The 21,149-nt window shown below is 45.9% G+C and overlaps 1 protein-coding gene across 4 annotated transcripts in view; it reads left to right on the forward strand.

Annotated features, from left to right (window-relative positions):
• Positions 1-21,149, forward strand: part of CUL1 (cullin 1) — a 104,958-nt gene that overhangs the window by 19,769 nt on the left and 64,040 nt on the right. For all 4 annotated transcript variants that reach the window (XM_078438163.2, XM_078438167.2, XM_078438160.2 and 1 more), the window contains exon 2: positions 16,382-16,682. In XM_078438163.2, coding sequence (XP_078294289.1) covers positions 16,543-16,682 — 140 coding nt within the window. In that variant the 5' untranslated portion in view covers positions 16,382-16,542. The remainder of the gene's footprint in view (positions 1-16,381; positions 16,683-21,149) is intronic.

Below are 21,149 nucleotides of genomic sequence, written 5' to 3' on the forward strand. Positions count from 1 at the left end.
AGAGCCTCCCGGCTGCCGTCTCCAAAGTCACATCAGACGCCTCTCTTCCCTGCGCTGCCCACTCACAACAGAGGCCTGGGGTCCTGTGCCTGCACCCCCAGCCTCGTGGGATTCGTTTTCCTGCCTCATGCCCTTTGTCCCTCGTGAAGCACCCTCCCGCTCGCTCTCCTGCCCTTCAAATCCTGTTCATCCCCCAAGAAGCGGTTCAGAGCACACATCTTGTGAAGCCTTCTTGATCATTGCAGCCAGGAGTGATTTCTTTCAGACCCGCTGAGCTCCTGGTGCAGTTTTTGTCTGTGTTGTTAATGTGGCAGTAAATCATACGTGCCATAGGGCATCTCTTCTGGGACCTTCAGCTAAGCCTTTCAAATTAACATTTTCACTTGCTTCTGTGTGTTGCAGGAGAATATAAGCCCCTCTCTGGGCAGCATCTTAAATAGCAGTTCTGAAAGTTGTCTTTCTGGTAGAATACTTGATAATACTGCTGCTTGGGCTGAGTGCCGTATGTTTGCAGAAACCTGGTCATTGTGTAGACAGATACATTCTTTTCTAGAAATGAGCTGAATTTGACCCATAAAAATGTGTAGCTGGCATGCTTTAAAGCTGTTTTTTTTTCTTAACAGCTTTATTGAGGTATAATTCACATACCATAAATAAAGTTCAGTTTTAAATGCATAATAATTGATTTTTAGTGAAGTGACAAGAGTTGTGCAGCCATCACACAGATCGGTTTTAGAGCATTTCCATCACCTAGAAGAGATCCTGTTGTACCTGTTTGCAGTCACTCTTGATCCCCAGCCCGGCACCAATCTACTGCCTGTCCCTAGAGTTTGTCTGTTCTGGACATTTTGTACAATGAATGGACTCACATAGTCTGTGGTCTCTTGGTTCTGGTTTTCATGTAACATGATGTTTCAGGAGTTCATGCTGTAGCACGTATCAGTACTTTGGTTTTTATTGCCAAATTGTATTCTTTTGGGAGTAGATGATATTTTGCTTATCCATTTACCTGTTACTGGACATTTTGGGTTGTTCCACTTCGGGGCTGTTAGAAAAATGTGCTATGAGGGGTGCCTGGATGACTTAGTTGGTTGAGCATCTGACTCGTGATTTTGGTTCAGGGCTTGCGGTTCATGAGTTCGAGACCAGCAGGTGGAGCGTGCTTGGGTTTCTGTCTCTCTCCCTCTCTCTCAGCCCCTCCCCTGCGCTCGCACTCTCTCTCTCTCTTAGATAAACTTTAAAAAATATGCTATGAAAAATTAAAATAAATAAAAATGTGCTGTGAGTATTTGTATATAGGTCTTTAGGTGGACGTATGTTTTCTTGGTTTTTCTTGGTGGACATCTAGCACTGGAATTGATGGGTCATGTGGTAAGTATGTTAACTGAACCTGGTCTTGTGATGCCCCAAATGTTTAAATCTTTGAGTGAAGACATAAGGCAATTCAGGCCCTCAAGATACATTCAGGTCTTGGGGATTTGGCTTTGAATTGGTTGTTTAGGAAATAGAACCACTTCCCATTTGGCCGTGCGGTTCTGTTGCTTCTCTTACTTTATAGCTATGGATTTAAATGTTTGAATGACTTCAAGTAAGTAGAGAGACAATTCAGATAATGTCTCTAAAAGCCATCTATTAAGATATTCATTGAATTTTTTATACTTCTTGTCCACTGTAATTGCTTGAACTTCATTGTGATCCCTTAGTTCTATATAGAAATGTAATAATATACTTTATAAGTAAGTAAATTTGGCAAGCCTTGAATTTCAGTCATGAAGCCATGTAAACTTCTAAGGTGGTAAATGCCTTTGCTTCTAGATGTACAAGTGAAACCCTCATTCTTGAATGTGCACATTGTTGGCCTACATTTATAAGATATTAACCCCTGTTCTAGCATCTTTAAGATTCCTTCTTGATCAAAAAGGTTAAAATTTTAAATAATTAACATTCAAATGATAATTTATGAATATTCAAATGAAACCGTTTTAAACAGATTTGGGAGTATAAGTATAAATGTCCGTTTCGTGAATTTGCTAGTTCTTCCGTGATCTTGGGTTTGCAGTCATTTGAACTTGTCGTTACGTATTCTCATCATGCAGTTTTCACTTGGCATTTTGTGTGGTTCTTTTGGAAGCCAGGTTGTGTAATCTCTTGGTAGCATGCTTCTTAACGAAGCGGAGGAAGAAATCTCCACCTTAGTAAGGGAGCAAGCAGTGTGGGATGGGGTGATGGACAGAACATGGCTTTGGACTCTAAACATTTAGTGTTCTGAGCCCTTGCTACTTATTTGCAGCGACTTGGGGCAAACGAGTATCTTTGAGCCTGAGTTTCCTCCTTCGTAAGAGATGATACCGTGCAGAAGATATAGTTATTGTGAGGATTAAGGGAGAGAAGGTATTAAAGCTCCTGTTGGTACAGAGCCTCGCATCGTAGCCTGCAGTAAATACTCTGTCTTTTCCCTACACAGATAAGACACCCACGTGGAGCAGTCCTACTTGATGCGCACCGGGGGTTGGGTGGTCAGGGATGCGGTGGAGTGTAGACGAAGGTCACTGGAATGAATTCATTCACCAGAACGAATGGCTGTTGGTGTTTTAGAAAGTAACTCGGGCGGCAGTGTGGAGGGTGGATCGGAAGGGGTAAGACTGGCGACAGCGAGGTCGGCGAAGAGGCTTGTGTTAGTGACCCAGGTGAGACGAGAGCGTGGGGACTGGAGTCGTGTAGTGGGTACGGAGAGCCGTGGGGACGCGGGAGCTAGGAGGGGAGCCCCGACTTTACGACGAGGTCAGGACAGGGAGGGGTCAAAGCTGACTTGTCTGCGCAACGTGGGAAACGCAGAAGGGAGTTGGTCAGTTTGAGCGTGGAGAGACGAGTCGGGAGGCCCGGGGAGGGCTCCCCCCCCCCCCCCCGGAAGTGTCGGCAGGGGTCCCGGATGGAGGGGCGCGTCCGTGAGGTGCGGCGAAGGCGGCCCTTCGAGGTGAAAGGGTGCTTTCGTGACCGCCGGGATTTTGAGTTGTGCAGCCGAGGCTCCCGGAGCCCAGGTGGGAGGAGAGGCAGCGGGGGCGGCGTTCAGTCCTGGACCCTAAGAGCGGGCAGGAAGGGAGGACGGGGAGCCGGGTTGAGGGGCGGCGTGCGGCTGCGAGTGTGCACAGGGTTTTGCGGCCGCGGGGGCCGCGGCGGAGCGGAAGGGCCGCCACCCCACGCTGCGAGGGGGGCCAGTGGGGCCGGAGGCGGCTGCTCTGTTTTCACCTCCTCTCAGCCGCGCGCGTCAAACCCCGGCTGGCCTCTTCGGCCTCTTGTCCAGGCATCCCGTGGGCTGACACTTCGGGGGGATTTAAGAATTTCTTTCTTTCTTTCTTTCTTTCTTTCTTTCTTTCTTTCTTTCTTTCTTTCTTTCTTTTTAATGTTTATGAGAGAGAGAGAGAGAGAGAGAGAGAGACAGAGTGTGAGCGGGTGAGGGGCAAAGAGAGAGGGAGACACAGAATCTGAAGCAGGCTCCGGACTCCGAGCTGTCAGCACAGAGCCCGACGCGGGGCTCGAACCCACAGCCTGTGAGATCGTGACCTGAGAGAAGTTGGACGCTTAACCGACTGAGACACCCAGGCGCCCCGGGATTGAAGAATTTCTAATAAAATGTAAGAATATCTCAGCCTGGCGACGCTGCGGTGTCCGTTGTAAATGGCGTTGAGTACCTTTAAGTACCTTTAACCTGCTGGATTGTTCTCTGGTGTGTTTCTGGACCAGCCAGATCGCGAGGAACCTGAGCCTCTGCTCCGGCTTTACGACCCTACAGACCTCTGCAGTGACACGGGGGAGCCCCCCTCCTACCTTCTGGAATAGTCCACCACCTGTTCCGCCCCACCCCCCCAAGCTCCGCGTGGGCCACTTCCCATTCCCATTCCCATCCCTTCCCAGCAGCCCCGGCTTGAATTGTCCTCCCTCCCATTCTCTTGCTTTCCGTCCGGCTTTTTTTTTACTTCGCCTGTCGGGTAGGTTTGCTCAGGTTTCTGTTAGCTTTTTATCATGGAAGATAGAACACAGTGCACAGATACAACGTACGCATCTGTCACTCAGCTTCTTTTTCCTGCCGTATTTTGGAGTAAATCCCGGCCATCCTGTCATTTCATGCATGACAGAATGTGTCCCTGACAAATCTGGTATTTTGTTGTTGCTGTTCTTCCGCTCCAGCACAGTGAAACCGCAGTGGCCGTGCCCCCCGCCAGGCAAGTGCCTTCCCGTTCTTGGGGGGGGGGGGGGGGGTGCCGGCCCTCTCTCCTCTCCTAGACGAACTCTTGTGTAAAAAACCAGTATTCTATATAAAAACATTATCGTTCTGTACGTACTCCTTCCTCTGTCACCTGTTTCACTTGCGAGTCTTTCCGAAACTCGTCTGTTGTGTGCCTGTCCGCCGGTTTAGTTTTGGTTTCTCCTGTTAGTGGACGTGTGGGTTGTTTGCAGGTTTGGGTTTTTGTTGTCGCTCATACAAAGCAGTACAGTGAAAGCACGTGTTTGGTGTGCGCACGCGCACGCACACACAGGTTCCTCTGGGTGTAAACCATCCTGCGGTACGTTCGTGTCTCACGTGCCATGTTGCAAATCAGAGCCGGGGGGTTATGCGTACTTTTACCCAAGTGTTAGAAAAGTAATTCCTTGGTTGAGTAATACCCACGATCGTGTAAATTTTGAATCAGATTTAAAATGTTAACTAAACCAGAAAAGCTAAATTCCGTCTCGTTTCTATGTCTTCGGTTTCTTGCGGGAAACCTTTTTCATTCCATGCGACCTCTTCCCCTGGTTTAGGGACAGTCTGCTCCCTTTCGGTCAGGATCATCCCAGACTGGCAGGAGATGCTCCCGAGGGGGTAAACCCGGCCTTGAGCTCTGGGATTTCCTCACCTGGCTGTGCTCGGTGACCAGGGAAGCTGCATCTCAACCCTTCGTTTCAGCGACTCTGGTTTTAAGCGCGTGCAGAAAAAGTTCAGGACTCTGTGGTCCACCCGCCCTGCATCCCGCCCCCCCCCCCCCCCTTTGGTGGCACACCTGCCCTGCTCCACCATTTTAAGGACAGAATGTCACACGTTGCTTCTGCAAAGTGACCTCCTTCTGATACTTGGTGGCTTTTCAGGTGTGCATACCGTTGACGGCCGGGGCAGTTTCACAAATGTTCTTAAGGTGAACGCGGAGATTTGAGTCACTGGATTTGCATGGTTTTGTGGGGTTTTCTGGGTCGTGTGAATAACGGATCATTTTCATCGATCACCTCAGACCACTTACAGAAAGAACTTGTTTTTTAACGGTGAATTTTATTACATTTTCACTGACTCCAATATAGCCTTTACATTTAGAAGAAACTAACATTTTAAGTCAGTGTTTGTTTGTTTGTTTTAATCTTTCTACATTTTTCAAAAGCCATCCACCTAACTGAAGCACTAGAAATAGTGTTTTTGTTTTGTTTGTTTTTTTTTTTTTTTTTTTTTTTTTTTGGAAAAACCTTGTCGTTTGCACTCCTGTCACAACTCGGATCTGAATGATGTTGCCCTCACATTCCTCAGTATTGGCTGCTGCAACAGTACCTGCTAGAAGCGTTCGGTCTTCAGAAATGGGGGCAAATATCAGGACTTTATTAACAGGCAAAAGCGGTATCTGGCCTTTTGGAGCAGTTGAGGTGAAAGTGAGGCGGGGATAAGGTGGGTTTCTCCCCCGGAGTAGAGATGTAGTTTTGTTCCTTAAGGGTCTTGAGAATTTATATTCCTACCTGTTGTGCTTGAGGAACTGTCAGGGGACTGATACCTTAGGAGAACACAGAAAAGCTTAATTGCTTAGATGTCTGGTGAAGAAACGCTTGGCCCTGTAGTCCAGTTTGGGGGCCGAGTCTCATAAAGTGGAGGCCACCCTCCGTCCTGCAACTAGACGCTTAAATCGTTAAATCGCCTCTGTGTCTCCCAGTGGCCGCGGTGACACGTAGCACCCCCACGGCTGCATTGCACGGCCTCTCTGCCAGAACCGTGCCCCCCTCCCCTCGCTTCTGCCCCCACCTCACTTCTCCGTGGAGCTCCCTGGAGTCTGACCCTGTGACGAGGACACCCCTCTGTAGCCTCTGTCCACATCCTTAAACTTCCTCACTCATCTCCGGAGCTGAAGCCTCCTGGAAGCCAAGCTGTGGCTGTTCGTGTTCTCCCACATTCCACCAGCCTCCAGGTTGAAGGTGGCTCAGTGCCCCCGACCCCGCCCGGTGTTGACGGCCGTGGTCAGAGACTCACTCTCAGGAGGCCCCGCCGGCTCCGCTCCCAGTAGCGGTCGCCTGTCGCCAAGGACTGGCGAAATTCACCGGGCAGTCTGGCGCCCAGCTCGGCCTTCCGCTCCGTTCCTCAGCACCATCATCTCAGGTGACTCACTGCCTATGCGGACGGTGCTCCTGGTGCCTTGACCTTCACTTCCTTGAGCTCCGCCGTGTTCCCGTTGTTCTCAGGCCGGGGCCCTCAGCCTCGGCCTTGTCACCAGACCGCCCCACTTCCAGCGTCGTCGATGCGGCGGGCCGCTGCCAGCTACTAGCGCCAGCCTTCTGTCCTGTCTCTCGGCCTTTCTCAGACCTCACACCCCTCTTCCCGCTTTCTTCACCCCTTCTTGGCCAAAACGGTCTGCATTTCTGTGTCTTCCAACCCGTTCCAGTTGATTTCTGTCCTGAAGGCTGCAGTGAGACTTTCCTTGCTGAAGCGTCACCAGTGGCTTAAATAGAACTGAAACCAGAAGCTGCATTTCAGATACGACGACGATGAAAATAATAGCCTTTATTCACTGTGTTGCCTCACTTAGTCCTGACCCCTCTGAGATACGTTAAGTGATTTACCCAAGATCATATAAGAAGTAGAGTGCAGAGCCTTTTGTATGACCACGATGAGGCCCTGCCCGCCATGGCCCTTTCTTCCCTTGGCCTCCGGAGTGGGGCTCCTCTCATTGTTTGGGGCTGTAACTTTGCAGGTACAGACTCTGTGGTTCCCCATCATCTAGTCAGTTTCTGAATGTTCTCAGGACTGAGTTTGGGCCCATCTCTTTCTGTAATTTCTCTGATTAACGCTGGTTCTGACTCCAGTAGTGCCTGTCAGAATGATCTCTCCAGAGCCCCCGCTCCCAGGATGCTTCTGTGATGCTTCTCAGATCCACCGTGTCCAAAAGTAAACTGTCTCCCACCAATCTGTTCCTCCTCCACTGTGTTCTGACCTGGTAGGTGGATCCATCGTGCATTTGTCCCATAGATGATACATATAGGCGTTTATCACGCACACTCAAGTCAGCAGAAGAGAAATCCTTAGAAGGCTGCCTGCTGCAGTATCACTTACAACTGTTAAAAAAGTAAACACCTAAAGCTCTTTAGCAGGGGACTAGTTTGATGAACAATAGGATTTTAGCTCACAAAAACGAGATACATTTCAGTAAGTGAGATGTATTTCATTATTAAAGAAAAAGTTGCAAAAGTGTGTGGTCAGCTCCGTGAGCCTTAGTTAGAAATGAGTAGGGACCAGTGCAGAGTAATCTTTAAAATAAATAAATAAATAAATAATAAATAAAGCAAGCTGCGTTGTTCCTTAAAACATTAGTTTTCTTGAAGAAACCTGTCCCGAGATCTGTTCAGGAAAAACCACTCTATGGCCAAGTCCGCTCAAATGAGAAGTGCTTTATACTGTCGTTTTGATGGAGATTCACAAGAGGCGTCCGCTGATTAAGGCCTCTCGAGTCTCGTAGCCAACGAACGTGTCAACTTCGCCGCAGTTAGCGTCTCCCGTATCCCTTGATGCTCTATTCAGTTGATATTCCAGTCAGCGTTCAGTGGAAGGCTGTTGTAAGCGCTCATTTAAAAGAGCCCTTTTATTACTACTGAAACTCTGACTTCCTCATAGCAAAGAGGAGGTGTTTTTCAGGATTCCTGGAGGTTGTTCACCTAGCACTCCTCCTCAGCAAAGACATCCTGTGCACCATTAATGTTGAGAAATCGGCTGGTTGGTTGGTTCACAGTGTGAATTGTTAGAAAGTCTGTTTACTGCGGATTCTGTTGACTTTTCTGTCCCTTTGGAACAGCACGGTCTTTGAGGGGAGTCCTTAAATAGACAACCTCCTTTCTCCTGTTAGGCTGTTTATTCTGACTCGTGTCCCATTCCGCCGTCTTGCTTTCCTAGAATGACACGAAGGAGAAGAGCGCGGTGCGTCTGCATTTGTGGTGATTTGTTCGGCTTCGTGAGGTACAGCTGGGCTGCCGCTGCTTCCTGTCCTTGACCGGTTGCGTTTTGTGCCTCGGTTTCCTCTACAAATCAGCATTTCTCCTGGATGTTCGTGACCGCAGACGTGAACGCTGTAACGTCAGGGGGTTGCGATACCAGAATACTCTTGAAAACTGCCTTGGTTCCTGAATAGATACCTGGTTGAGTTTTGCCATTTGTTTCTCGTATTGATTGGCTTTTTGGACCTCCAAAGGTTTTTAGCTAACATATTTTTACCCCTTACTTAAAAATCACTCGAAACTCTTTTTATGAAGTCTGCTCAAGGCCATGGGCAGTTTGGATGGCCTGGTCGTGAGGTGGAGGCTGTCCGTTTGTAAAGTGCTCTGTCTCCGAAGTTGCAATCCTGGCAGATAAGGCCTCGTGGGCGCCTGCGTCGTGGGTTATCACCCCAAGCAGTCTTCCTGTCGGTTTAGTTCACCAGACACTTGGGCGACGCACGCGCAGATTAGCCCCTTGCCCCCTCACCCCCAAGTGGAAAACCGCTTACCAGAGCGCCGTATGTCCGTTTGGACAGCCTGGTGGATACGCGGGTGCCCCACCTGGCTGCCCCTTCGAGAGGGGACTTGACTGCCAGCGTGGGCAGCACGGGCAGCAGACGGCCCCCGCTTTCAGCTCCTCCGGGCCCGCCTCGGCCTCAGAGAGCTGCCCGGCCTGGCCCACTTCGAGCCACTGAGGCCAGTGGCGGCCAGAAGGCCCGGCTCTGCGGCCTTGTGTGTAGCATTGACAGGGCTGGCTGCAGAGCTGACGGCCGGGGTGGGGGGTGTTGGGGGGGGGGGGCAGACGCTTCATTCCTAAGAAGGATCTCCCACCCAAACTCTGTCCCCGCCTCTGCCCCAGAGGGGCCACCCGGACACCAGCAGGTGGGCTGTTGCTGTCAGCGCGTGGCCTCACCTCGAAGACATTTTCCTCATGTGCTTACTTGGAACGTTTCCTTGTCGACTGAGTTCTGGATTCCTTTCCTGTCATATTAGTAATAAATGTTGAAGCGTACGGGTGTGAGACTCCCTAGGGGATACTGAGACTACGAGGTAAGGATATCCTCTTTAAACTATTTGCTTAAATAGGTGAGGACGTTGTGAATTTTTGAGAATCTCACATCAGCTATGTATGAACCCTGAATACTCAGTGGGGACGATAGAAAACCAGAGCAGGTAGTTTCAAATAGACTAGTTTGCTTATTTTCCAGCATATTCTGCATATAAACTGAGGTGTGCCGTGGTACAAAGTTACACGTATAGAATTAGACGCAAAGTGTGTGTAGTAGAGTCAACTTGACATTTTATTTTTATTTATTTATTTTTAACTTAATTTATTTTTAAATTTATATCCGAGTTAGCATATAGCACGACGATGATTTCAGGAGTAGATTCCTTAATGCCCCTTACCCATTTAGCCCACCCCCCACCCCACCACCCCTCCAGCAACCCTAAGTTTGTTCTCTGTATTTAAGAGTCTCTTCTGTTTTGTCCCCCTCCCTGTTTTTATATTATTTTTGCTTCCCTTCCCATATGTTCATCTGTTTTGTCTCTTAAAGTCCTCATATGAGTGAAATCATATGATATTTGTCTTTCTCTGACTAGTTTCATTTAGCATAATACCCTCTAGTTCCAAATGGCAGTAATTGCCATTGTAATACTCCATTGTATATATGTATATATACCACATGTTCTTTATCCAGTCATCCGTCAATGGACGTTTGGGCTCTTTCCATCCTTTGGCTATTGTCGATAGTGCTGCTAGAAACATGGGGGTGCGTGTGTCCCTTTGAAACAGCACACCTGTATCCTGTGGATAAATGCCTAGTCGTGCAATTGCTGGGTCGTAGGGTAGTTCGATTTTTAGTTTTTTGAGGATCCTCCATCCTGTTTTCCAGAGCGGCTGCACCAGTTTGCATTCCCACCCGCAGTGCAGAAGCGTTGCTCTTTCTCCGCATCCTCGCCAGCATCTGTCGTTGCCTGAGTTGTTCACGTTAGCCATTCTGACAGGTGCGAGGTGGTATCTCACCGTGGTTTTGATTTGTCTTTCCCTGATGGTGAGTGATGTCACCCTGACATTTTAACGTGAAAAGGTTGTGTTTGATCTTCTAGAGCGTGAGTGGGTCTTGGTGTAAAGACTTAGAACTGGAATGGGAAGTGTAGTAGAGGAAGAAAGAGCACGTAAAGAACGTGTTTGGGCATATTTGGATGCCGATGCTGAGTTAGGAGAGTGGAGTATTATTATTTTATAATAAAATAAAAGTTTTTTATTTTAACTCCAGTATTAAGATACCACGTTCTGTTAGCTTCAGGCGTACGATACGGTGAGTCAACAAATTCTCTCTTCTCGGTGCTCCTCGTGAGAAGTGTACTCTTTAATCCCCATCGGCTGTTTCATCCGTCCCCCCCCACCCACTTCCCCTCTGGTTAGCATCAGTTTGTTCTCTATAGGTAAGTCTGTTTCTTGGTTTGTCTCTCCTTTTTTCTCTGCTCATTTGTTTGGTTTCTTAAATTCCACTTACGAGTGACACCATATGGTATTTATCTTTCTCTGGCTTATTTTGCTTAGCATTATACTCTGGCTCCATCCATGTTGTTGCAAATGACAAGATTTCATTCTTCTTTTATGGCTGAATAATACTCCATTGTGTATATGCACCGCATCTTCTTTATCCGTTAATCAGTTGATGGACACTTGGGCCACCTCCATAATTTTACTGTTGTAAATGCTGCAATAACATAGGAGTGCATGTATCCCTTTGAATTAGTATTTTTGTCTTTTGTGGGTACTTAGTACGATTACCAGATCATAGGGTGTTTGTGTTTTAAGGAACCTCCATACTGTTTTCCACAGCGGCTGCACCAGTTTACATTCCCACAAGCAGTGCAAGAAGGTCCCTTTTTCTCCGCATCCTGGCCGACACTTGTTTCTTCTGTTTTTGATTTTAGCCATTCTGATCGGTGTGAGGTGATCTATCTCATTGTAGTTTGATTTGTATTTCCCTGATGATGAGTGATGTTGAACATCTTTCCGTGCGTCTGTTGGCCAACTAGGCGTCTTTTTTGGAGAAATGTCTTTTCGTCTTCTGCACATTTTTCAATTGGTTTATTTGGGGTCTTTTTGGTGTTGAGTTGTATCAGTTCTTTATATATTTTGGGTACTAACCCTTTATCACATATGTCATTTGCAAATATCTTCTTCCATTCAGTAGGTTGCCTTGCAGTTTTGTTGTTTTCTTTGCGAGTGGAAGGTTTTATTTTTATGTAGTCCCAATAGTTTATTTTTGCTTTTATTGCCCTTGCCTCAGGAGACATATCTAGAAAAACGTTGCTATAGCTGATGTCGGAGAAGTAGTAATACTGTCGGTGCTCTTGTCTAGGATTTTGTGGTTTCAGGTCTCACATTTAGGTCTTTAATCCATTTGAGTCTATTTTTGTGTATGGTGTGAGAAATTGGCCTGGTTTCCTTCTTTTGCACGTAGCTGTCCAGTTTTCCCAGCACCGTTTATTAAAGAGATGGTCTTTTTCCTCTTGCATATTCTTGCCTCCTTTGTTGAAGATTAATTGACCATATGATTGTGGGTTTATTTCTGGGTTTTCTCTTCTGTCCCACTGATCTATGTGTCTGTTTTTGTGCCAGTATTGTACTGTCTCGATCACTATAACTTTGTAATATCACATGTAGTCTGGAATTGTGATGCCTCCAGTTTTGTATTTCTTTGTCAAGACTGCTTTGGCTATCTGGGGTCTTTTGTGGTTCCATACAAATTTTAGGATTGTTTGTCCTAGTTCTGTGAAAAATGTGTAGGTATTGATAGGGATTGCATTAAATCTGTAGATTGTTGGGGTGGTGTAGATGTTTTAACAATATTTGTTCTTCCAGTTCATGAGCATGGAATATCTTGCCATTTGTGTTGTCTTCAATCTCTTTCATCAGTGTTTTATAGTTTTCAGAGTACAGGCCTTTCACCTCTTTGGTTAAGTTTATTGCTAGGTATTTTATTATTTTTGGTGCAGTTGTAAATGGAATTATTCCCTTAATTTCTCTTTCTGCTGCTTCATTATTAGTGCATAGACATGCAACAGGTTTCTGTACCTTGATTTTGCCGAGTTCACTGAATTCCTTTATCAGGTCTAGTAGTTTTTTGGTGGAGTCTTTAGGGTTTTCTTTAGATAGTGTCATGTCGTCTGCAAATAGAGTTTTAGTTCTTCCTTGTTGCTTTGGATGCTTTTTATTTATTTTTCTGGTCTGATAACTGTGGCTAGGACTTGCAGGACTATGTTGAATGAAAGTGGTGAGAGTGGACATCCTTGTCTTGTTCCTGACCTTGGGGGAAAGGCTCTCAGTTTCTCCCCATTGAGTATGATGTTGGCCGTGGGTTTTCATAAATGGCCTTTATTATGTTGAGGTGTGTTTCCTCCAAACCTACTTTGTTGAGGGTTTTTATCATGAATGGATGTTTATCATGAATGGATGTACTTTGTCAAATGCTTTTTCTGCATCTACTGAAATGATCATATGGTTTCGTATCCTTTTTCATTGTTGTGATGTATCATATTGATTGGTTTGTGACTATTGAAATTGGTTCCCTATTTGTTGACACCCTAAAAATGAAAGAACCTAAAATTCACACCAGGGTATTGAGGAATACTGGCTTTGCAGAATCCAGATGTCAGGCTTGTGGTTCTGACACTTTCTAGCGTAACATTGGTTAGGTTTGATTGCTTCCATAAAAGGGAGGGCCAGAACTAACTATCTTTAAAGTTAACCTCCAATCTTACTGTAATTGGTTTTTATGAGCAAATATTTTTGGTACACAAATGCTTAGTACATAAATTTTCCACTTTACAAGTGTGTCACATACCAAAAGTTAATGGGTTAGCTTCTTAGGTGCTTTATTCCACAGTAGTAGAGTTGTGTCTGTTTTGATTTACTATTAATAAGAGTACATAAGACAGTGCCTACAATAGTGCCTGGCACATGGTAGTTTCGTACTAAATATTTGTTCAGTAAGATATTACTGATCACTGAACTCCTGGGCGTCTTACAAGTCTGTTTAAACACTGTATTAAAATATGTATACGTTTGTAGTGACCAGAATAACAACATTACTAAATGAATCAGTAAGAAAAATTTCAGCCTAGGGGCGCCTGGGTGGCTCAGTCGGTTAAGCGACCGACTTCGGCTCAGGTCACGATCTCGCGGTCCGTGAGTTTGAGCCCCGCGTCGGGCTCTGGGCTGATGGCTCAGAGGCTGGAGCCTGCTTCCGATTCTGTGTCTCCCGCTCTCTCTGACCCTCCCCCGTTCATGCTCTGTCTCTCTCTGTCTCAAAAATAAATAAACGTTAAAAAAAAAAATTAAAAAAAAAAAAAAGAAAAGAAAAATTTCAGCCTAAAATCTAGTGTTTGAAGGAAAAAGTGAAGAAACCAGATAGAATTTAATGGAGATTCTAAGTGAGGGTTTGAGGGTAAGTTCAGATGCTTTATAATGGTGATACTTCATTATTTCTAAATCCTTTAAAAACATACAGCTTTTCAGTTCCCCAATTTGTTATTTTATTTATTCATATACAACATTGATCTGTGTGCCGGGCTCCGAACTAGGTTCTCAGCAAAAGAGATGGTCTCTGTGCCATGAATCCTTCTCTGCAGAGAAGGGAGAGACACAGGCCTGGGATTACCAGGAATGAGAGTTCAGAAGGGAAAGTCCCACGAGGCGGGCGCGCCTCACTGGTCTGGGACTTCTAGTGAGTGTCACCTGGCTGGACGTGGGCGGGGTGAGCACAGGAGCTTTCCGGGCACAAGCAGCCTGGGGAGCGGCGGCGGTGATGATGACGACGACGACAGTGACCGCTGGGGAAGGAAACAGAGGTAGTAGTGAGTGGATGTGGCGTGACCTCGAAGGTTAAAATCAGTAGCACTCAGATGTGAAAGAACAGGAACGAGGCATTCGAATTTTCCCAGGTTTCTGGCACTCACTGAGATGGGCGGCACCGGTGAACGGGGGATCTGGGGGCAGCTCCTGCGTTCAGCTGTACGCCTGCTGGGTGTGCGAGGTCTAGGAGGGGTTGTGAACTGGGCACTGAGATGTGTAGGTGGGCCTGGACTCGAGAGAAGCAGTCTGGGTTGGAGATACACTTCGTGAGTCACTGGCAGGTGGGGGTTTGAAGGAAGGAGGTTGGGACACGTCCCCGTAGTAACCCGTTGAACTTGAAGGTACTTTTATGCGGCCCAGTGGAAGTGATACGGTGAGGAAAAGGTGAAAATGGAAAGAGTGGAACATTTTTCCCGGTTGCTGCTAGGAATTAAACGGGAAGAAAGAGGAGTAAAAGAGCATCTAGATGGGTCTGAGAAGGCTTATCTAAGTTAGAATCAACTGAAGTGTGTGTGTGAGTCCGGGGAGTCGAAGTGATGATTTCCCCCGGGTGGAACACAAGGAGTGCGGGTTTAAATAGGTCGCGCCACCAGGCGGTACTACGGGTCCAAACACACTGTCAAGTGGGGTGTTGGTGGGTATGATCCTCCCGAGGGAGATGGAAGGAAAGACAGATGGAACATAGATTCCGGGAGCATTTGCGAAGTGGCTGCTGGGTGGTTGGTTTCCCTAAAACTTGAGGGAATTCTTCTGTCAGATATGTTTATGTTCTACACTTGAGCATACTTCTTTGAGCATATGCTGTAGAATACTTGCAGGATCAAGAGTGGTAGTGTGGCTTCATAAAATAGTAGGTCCCAAAGCTTAGATTGTAATTAGTAGAGGGGTGCCTGGGTGCGTCAGTTGGTTAAGCGTCTGACTCTTGATCTCGGCTCAGGTCTTGATCTCAGGGTCGTGAGTTCAAGCCCCGCGTTGGGCTCCACACTGGGCGTGAAGCCTCCATAAAAGCTAAATAAATATTAGAGATGATTTGGTTTTCAGACTTGATCCACAAGTATGAACTACATTCTCCTCAAATGTGCCTTAGGCTACAGGGAGCGCTAATGCCATGGAAGACGGAGAATGTACCGAATTACTTGCTGAACTCAAATTTGCACTGGCAAGCTTTGACAACCCATTCTTACTGCTCCAGACATCATTTACCTCCAACATTTATTGTATGGAGCCATTCAAATAATTCAGTGTTTCTTAATTTGACAACAGAAGTACTTGTTTAAAAACCTCCACATTTCAGTGTGATGTACGTAGATGATCCTTAAGGTGTGACTGTAGTATTACGTATTGAGAAGTACTGAGTTACTAGGCTATGGAATACCTCCGGCCCTTTATCTATGGATCTGAAATCCTGAAGCATTAAATTCTATTTTGCAGGAGCCTTATACACTTGGAAATAATAGCCAGTATTAATTGTGAAGCGTTGACTATGTGTTAAATATCAATAAGGTAGTAAATAACAGAGGCATTATCTTATTTAGACTTCACAGTAACACTCTGAGAAAAATGATCTGCCCCCCCCCCCCCCCCCTTTTGAGGATTAAGAAATCGAGGCTGAGAAGTGAAGTACCTTGCCGAAGACCTCATACCTAGTAGGTGTGGAGCCGAGCTTCAGACCCCGGCCACTGAATTTAGGGGACATTTTAAGTTTTGATGATTCCTGCCAAATTCCCTTCTAAAAGGGGGAGTGACCGTTTCCCTGCACCTTCAACCTCCCCAACATCTGCATTCCTGCAAAGTGCTAAGTGAAAAACTGTTAGAATTCACAGGTAACTAGTGCGGTTGGTTTTCTTACTTTTTAGGTATTTGTGTTTCGCTTTCTGGGAGTTAGCTTTGCATTTTTTCCTTTGAGTTTATCTTTCTAGTTGTTATGTAGGCCAAGTGGTTAAGTTTAAGTTTTGATACCTTCAGGGGGCAAAAAAGAGCCGACAGTGTTAGCTGTGCTTCTGCAGTTTCACCCGGCTTTTCTTGTGAACACTTTTCTTGTGAGTTCATAGGATTCCAACCTAAATCCCTGATAAGTAAGCTTATCTCTGTACGTAGACCATCTAACATGAGTTTGTTTCCACAGAGAAAGAGAAATATTCTCTAGATTAGAGTGGTGCCCACTAATGCCCACAGACTGAATATTTCTGTGCGCGTGGCAGGCACCCCATTACCCACCCCAGGATGTCGAGAAAGAATTAATTGGCTTTATTTCGTCCTCAGGTTTGCCTGCAATGAGATTTCATTCTCTACATATAAAGGACATCCTTTCTGAGCTGCTGTGAATAAATTTGGAATGATACTGTATATTTTCATCTGATGGAGAATTAGCTGTACCTTGAGTTTGGATTGCTGCACTGGACGACCTAAGAATATCGCTCACGATGTCATCAAACAGGAGTCAGAATCCCCATGGACTGAAGCAGATTGGCCTTGACCAGATCTGGGACGACCTCCGCGCTGGAATCCAGCAAGTATATACCAGACAAAGTATGGCGAAATCCAGATACATGGAGCTCTACACGTATCCTACTGCTTGAGCTGAGATTAATTTGCTTAGAAGTTCAGTTATTCACTAGTATGATCTGTGAATGGTTAGAAATTTTACATCGTGTTTTCTCTTTTCATTTTCACCCTGTGATATACTCAGAGTCCTTTTTTACCTTTAAAAATGAACTCGCACTCTTTAAGTTTTTTGACCAGGGATAAAATTGGCTAGTTGGTTAGTCCAAAGCAGTGCTGTGCAGTGTAGTCGTTACTGACTACGTGTGGCTGTTTACATTGGCAGTCACTAAAATGAACAGTTCCTAAGTCACGGTATCTGTACTTCAGGTGCTTGATAGATGGCACACTACTTCCGTCGCTGTGGAAAGTTCCATCGGACCGCGCCAGTGAAAGCAGGAGAGCGCTGGTTTCTGTGTTGTCTGCGGTCGCCTTTGTGCTTCAGGGCCTGAGCAGGGTGCTTGCATCAGAAATGGTCTGGTCCTCCGTGGCTCAGGACGTGGTTCAAGGTCCGCACTGGCCTCTGCGCTGACAGTGCGGGGCCTGCTTCGGATCCTGTTTTCCTCTCTCTGCCCCATGCTCACTCTCTAAAAAAATAAATAAACGTTAAAAGAAAAAATAAAAGCAGTCTGGCCCACAAAGCCAGAAATATCTGCTGTCTCGCCCTTTATGGGAACAGTTTGCTGACCCTTATCTAAAGGGTTACCACATAGAGCAAAAAGCTTGACAGTCATGACCTTGTTTTACAAATACGGTATTAAAGTATTTCATTCGCTCATTATGTGGTCCATGGTGTGTGCAAGGGACTGTCTGCCTGCCACAAAGGTCATGAGGGTGTAAAAGACATAGCTCCTGTTCTCTAGTATGTACTTGACGATACACTTTTTAACTTGTAAGTTTCTTGATTCCATTCAAATATAAGAAACTGAAATTTAAGCTAACTCACTAGACAGCAGATTGCTACTGCTTTGCTGGTTCTAGTAGTTTAAAGTTGCTAGTTCAGTGGAGATTTAATCTTAGATTTTTAGTATGTATCCATAGTTGTCAAACTTCGCTGTGTGATATTCCAGTGTACCCTCAGCTATGCTAACATTTTAGGATCGTCCCCCCAAATAGACGTGAAGCTGCATGTCTAACTCAAAATTAACTTAAAAGTTATTATAGTTGTGTACATATTCCTACGTGCATGTACATTTACGTTGTTAAAAAACCAACTTAATTGAGATATAACTCCCATACTGTAAAATTCACCCTTTTTTAAGTGGTTTTTAGTATATTCCCAGGGCCGTGCAGCCACCAACATGGTCTCGTTTTAGGACATTTCCATCACTGCCAAGAGAAGATCCGTACCCATGAGCAGTCACTGTCGTTCTCGCTCCCCTCGGTCCCCGGCAACCACTAATCAACTTTCTGTCTGTGCATTTGCCTGTTCTGGACATTTTAGAAACGTGGAATCACACAATGTTTAGCTTTTTGAGACCGGCTTTTTTCACTTAGCACAGTGTTTGTGGCTTCAGCCTTGTGTCACGTGTCTGCACATCCTCCTCCTCACGGCTGGATCGTAGGGACACATACCACGTTTTGTTCATCCGTTTGTCAGTGATGGGCCGCCTGGGTTGATTCCACCCTTTGGCTCTTACTGAACTATGTTGTTGTGAATATTGTTATCTTGGGTGGATAGCTGGGAGTGGATTGCTGGGTCACAGGACATAGAGAAAGCCTTTAAGGAGGATAGGATCTTTGACAGAAGAGAGGCGGTTCCTCCCCTCGAGGGTTGTGGCTTACCTAGGTGTATGACCTTTATGATCTTTTTTGTTTTTGTTTAATCCTGTAAGTGATGCAGCTGAAGGTGGTGATTTCAGTGGCGAGACAAGGCACTTGGCTGGGTTTCTGTGTGCAGAAAGCCCAGGGAGCACCGGTGTGGAGACCAAAGACGTCTAATTGCTGATTTGTCTCTGGGGAATTTCTTAACATGTGATTTTTGGCTAAATCAGATTGGTCCTCTGTCCAGGACCATGCCATGCTCTCAGAACTCTGAGAATGTAGAGACAGCAGTTACTGGCTTCTTTTATTCTGTAAATAATTAGAATGTGTGGTTCTGCAGTTTTTAAATTTTTTCGGAAATGCTGCCCTTCAATTGAGTATTCTTTTCCTTCCAGTTGCGTTTGACAACATAACAGCTTTATACATTTATTACGAGTGGAGAGGCCGACTGAGTCTAAAATATCTTACTTTAATTCTTCAGGTATTTATGAAATAACGGCTACAGCTGGAGTCTTATGTGTCAGGCCTTGGGCCAGGAAGCATCTTCGTCTTCCTCAAGGCTTGCATTGCCCCCGAGGGCTGGTGGGAGTGACCCTCCTCTGTTGGTGTCGGAAACCACTTGCCCAAAGGCTCATGTAACTTGCTTGATACGGCAGCCAAGTAAATGATGGCGGTACTAAAATGCGCAGTAGCCTGACCCTAGAAACCTGCCTTTATCCGCTAACTACCTTCGGATTCTGTATCTGAGTGAATCCTGTTGCTCAAAGTATTTGCAGTATTGGTGGTGTTATTGTCACAACTAGAACTTTGGGGCGTCGCACACGCTTTTCTGGAGCATGTGGTCACTTGCGTTGAGGGTCCCCTGAGACCCGGTGCTGTTGGAGACACCACGGCAGCTCTAGCCCCGCCTCCGTTTGTTGGACACTGCAGATTTTTGTAAAGTTTTCTCTTCGGGTGTGTGTTCGGTCTCCGTGTTAACCACTTGCTGACTCGCCTTTTAAAATAAGCTTCCTCCGGGCTAGTTTACAGTGACATCTGACACTTGGCGGTTGTCAGGTCGTGTTTCAGGTTAGCGGGTGCTTTTGGTCCTGGGAGGAGGGAGCAGACTGTGCACCCACTGTTCACTCTGCAAGGTCAGAGCGTCCTTGGCAGTAGTTGCTGACGGAGAATGGGTTAGAATCAGGCGAGAGGAAAAGCTGGTTGAGAGAAAAGAGGGATCCTTTTCCTTCCTAACTCTGGCTGGGGGCTAACGGCTCAATTTTTACCCTTTGTTTATCCTGGAGAAACATATGTGACTTGCTTTCTAGAGAAAATATCCTGCTTTTGAATGTGAAGCAAATATTCTTAGAGCCTTATTATACAGTGTAAACATTTTTCTTGACTTTTTAACTCAAAATGGCAAAGGAAAGAGAAAGGTGTTTTTGGAAAGAAAACAGTCCCAGAGCATCTGCAGTCAGAAAGATCTAGTTCACTCACCTTTGTTTCCAGCTGCTACTCTCAAGGGCTTCATTTTTCTTCTACAGTTTGAGCCTCAAGCCCTTGCTCCTCCCGGCATGTCTGTCTGTCCAGTCTTTGTCTCCCCACTTCTAACTTTCCTTGATGTCTTATGTACTATACAGCCGACCCTGGAACAACACGGGAGTTAGGGGCATTGACCTCCTGTGCAGTGAAAAAGCCGCATATGGCTTGACCCCCCCAAAATTTAATAGCCAAGTACTTTCAACTGTGGAAACCCAACTAAGAACATAAACAGTCGATTAACACACATTTATGTCATATGTATTGTTTACTGTGTTCTCACAATAAGCTAGAGAAAAGAAAATATTAAGAAAATCATAAGAGAAAATACATTTACACTACTGTATGTAGCGAAAACAAATCACGTTTAAGCAAACCCGTTCAGTTCAACCCTCTTGTTCAAGAGTCAACTGTTGGGGCGCCTGGGTGGCTCAGTCGGTTGGGTGTCCAACTGCGGCTCAGGTCATGATCTCGCGGTTCATGGGTTCGAGCCCCGCATAGGGCTCTGTGCTGACAGCTCAGAGCCTGGAGCCTGCTTCCCATTCTGTGTCACCCTCTCTCCGCCCATCCCCCACTCACACCCTTGTCTCTCTCTCAAAAAGAAACAAACCTTGAAAATACATGTTGGGTTTTTTTTTTTAAAGTCAAGTTTTTTTAAAAACTCAATACAGCAACTTTTTTTTTTTCCCAGTAAAATACAGGCGTGCGTTCTGTGCTGGTGGGTATGTAATAGGTGGGTAAACAATAGTAGACTTCTTTCTTTTTGAAAAATTGAAATAGGTAATGTAATTTCTTAGTCGGTTTATTGACACTTCAGGTGTCATGCTTCGCTCAGAGCAAGCGTGGGTCTTGATGAGTGGAGCAAACGTTTATGGTGAGAACGCAGGATAATGGAGGGTCCTTGTGGCGTAACTGAGAGCGGCCCATCTGGTCGAGTGTGGTAGAAGTTTCTGGTTTCGCTGGGCGCCAGATCTGCCTGTCCTCCTTTCCAGGTCACAGGCCTTTTTTCCCTTGGTCAGTATATACCGCAAACCATGTTTTGCCTTCCCCTGGGATCCAGACAAACCTCCGCGTTGGTGTCTTTCATTGTTTCCTTATGTCTACAAAAGTTCTCAACGCTGGAGTTCAGATTTTTCCCTGTGGTGCTGTGAGCTGAATTAGTTTATCCTGTTTTATTAGCCTCGTTTTTTGTTTGTTTTTCGAAGTC

Source organism: Panthera onca, chromosome A2 (genome assembly GCF_046562875.1).
Source record: "Panthera onca isolate mPanOnc1 chromosome A2, mPanOnc1 haplotype 2, whole genome shotgun sequence".
NCBI classification, from domain to species: domain Eukaryota; kingdom Metazoa; phylum Chordata; class Mammalia; order Carnivora; family Felidae; genus Panthera; species Panthera onca.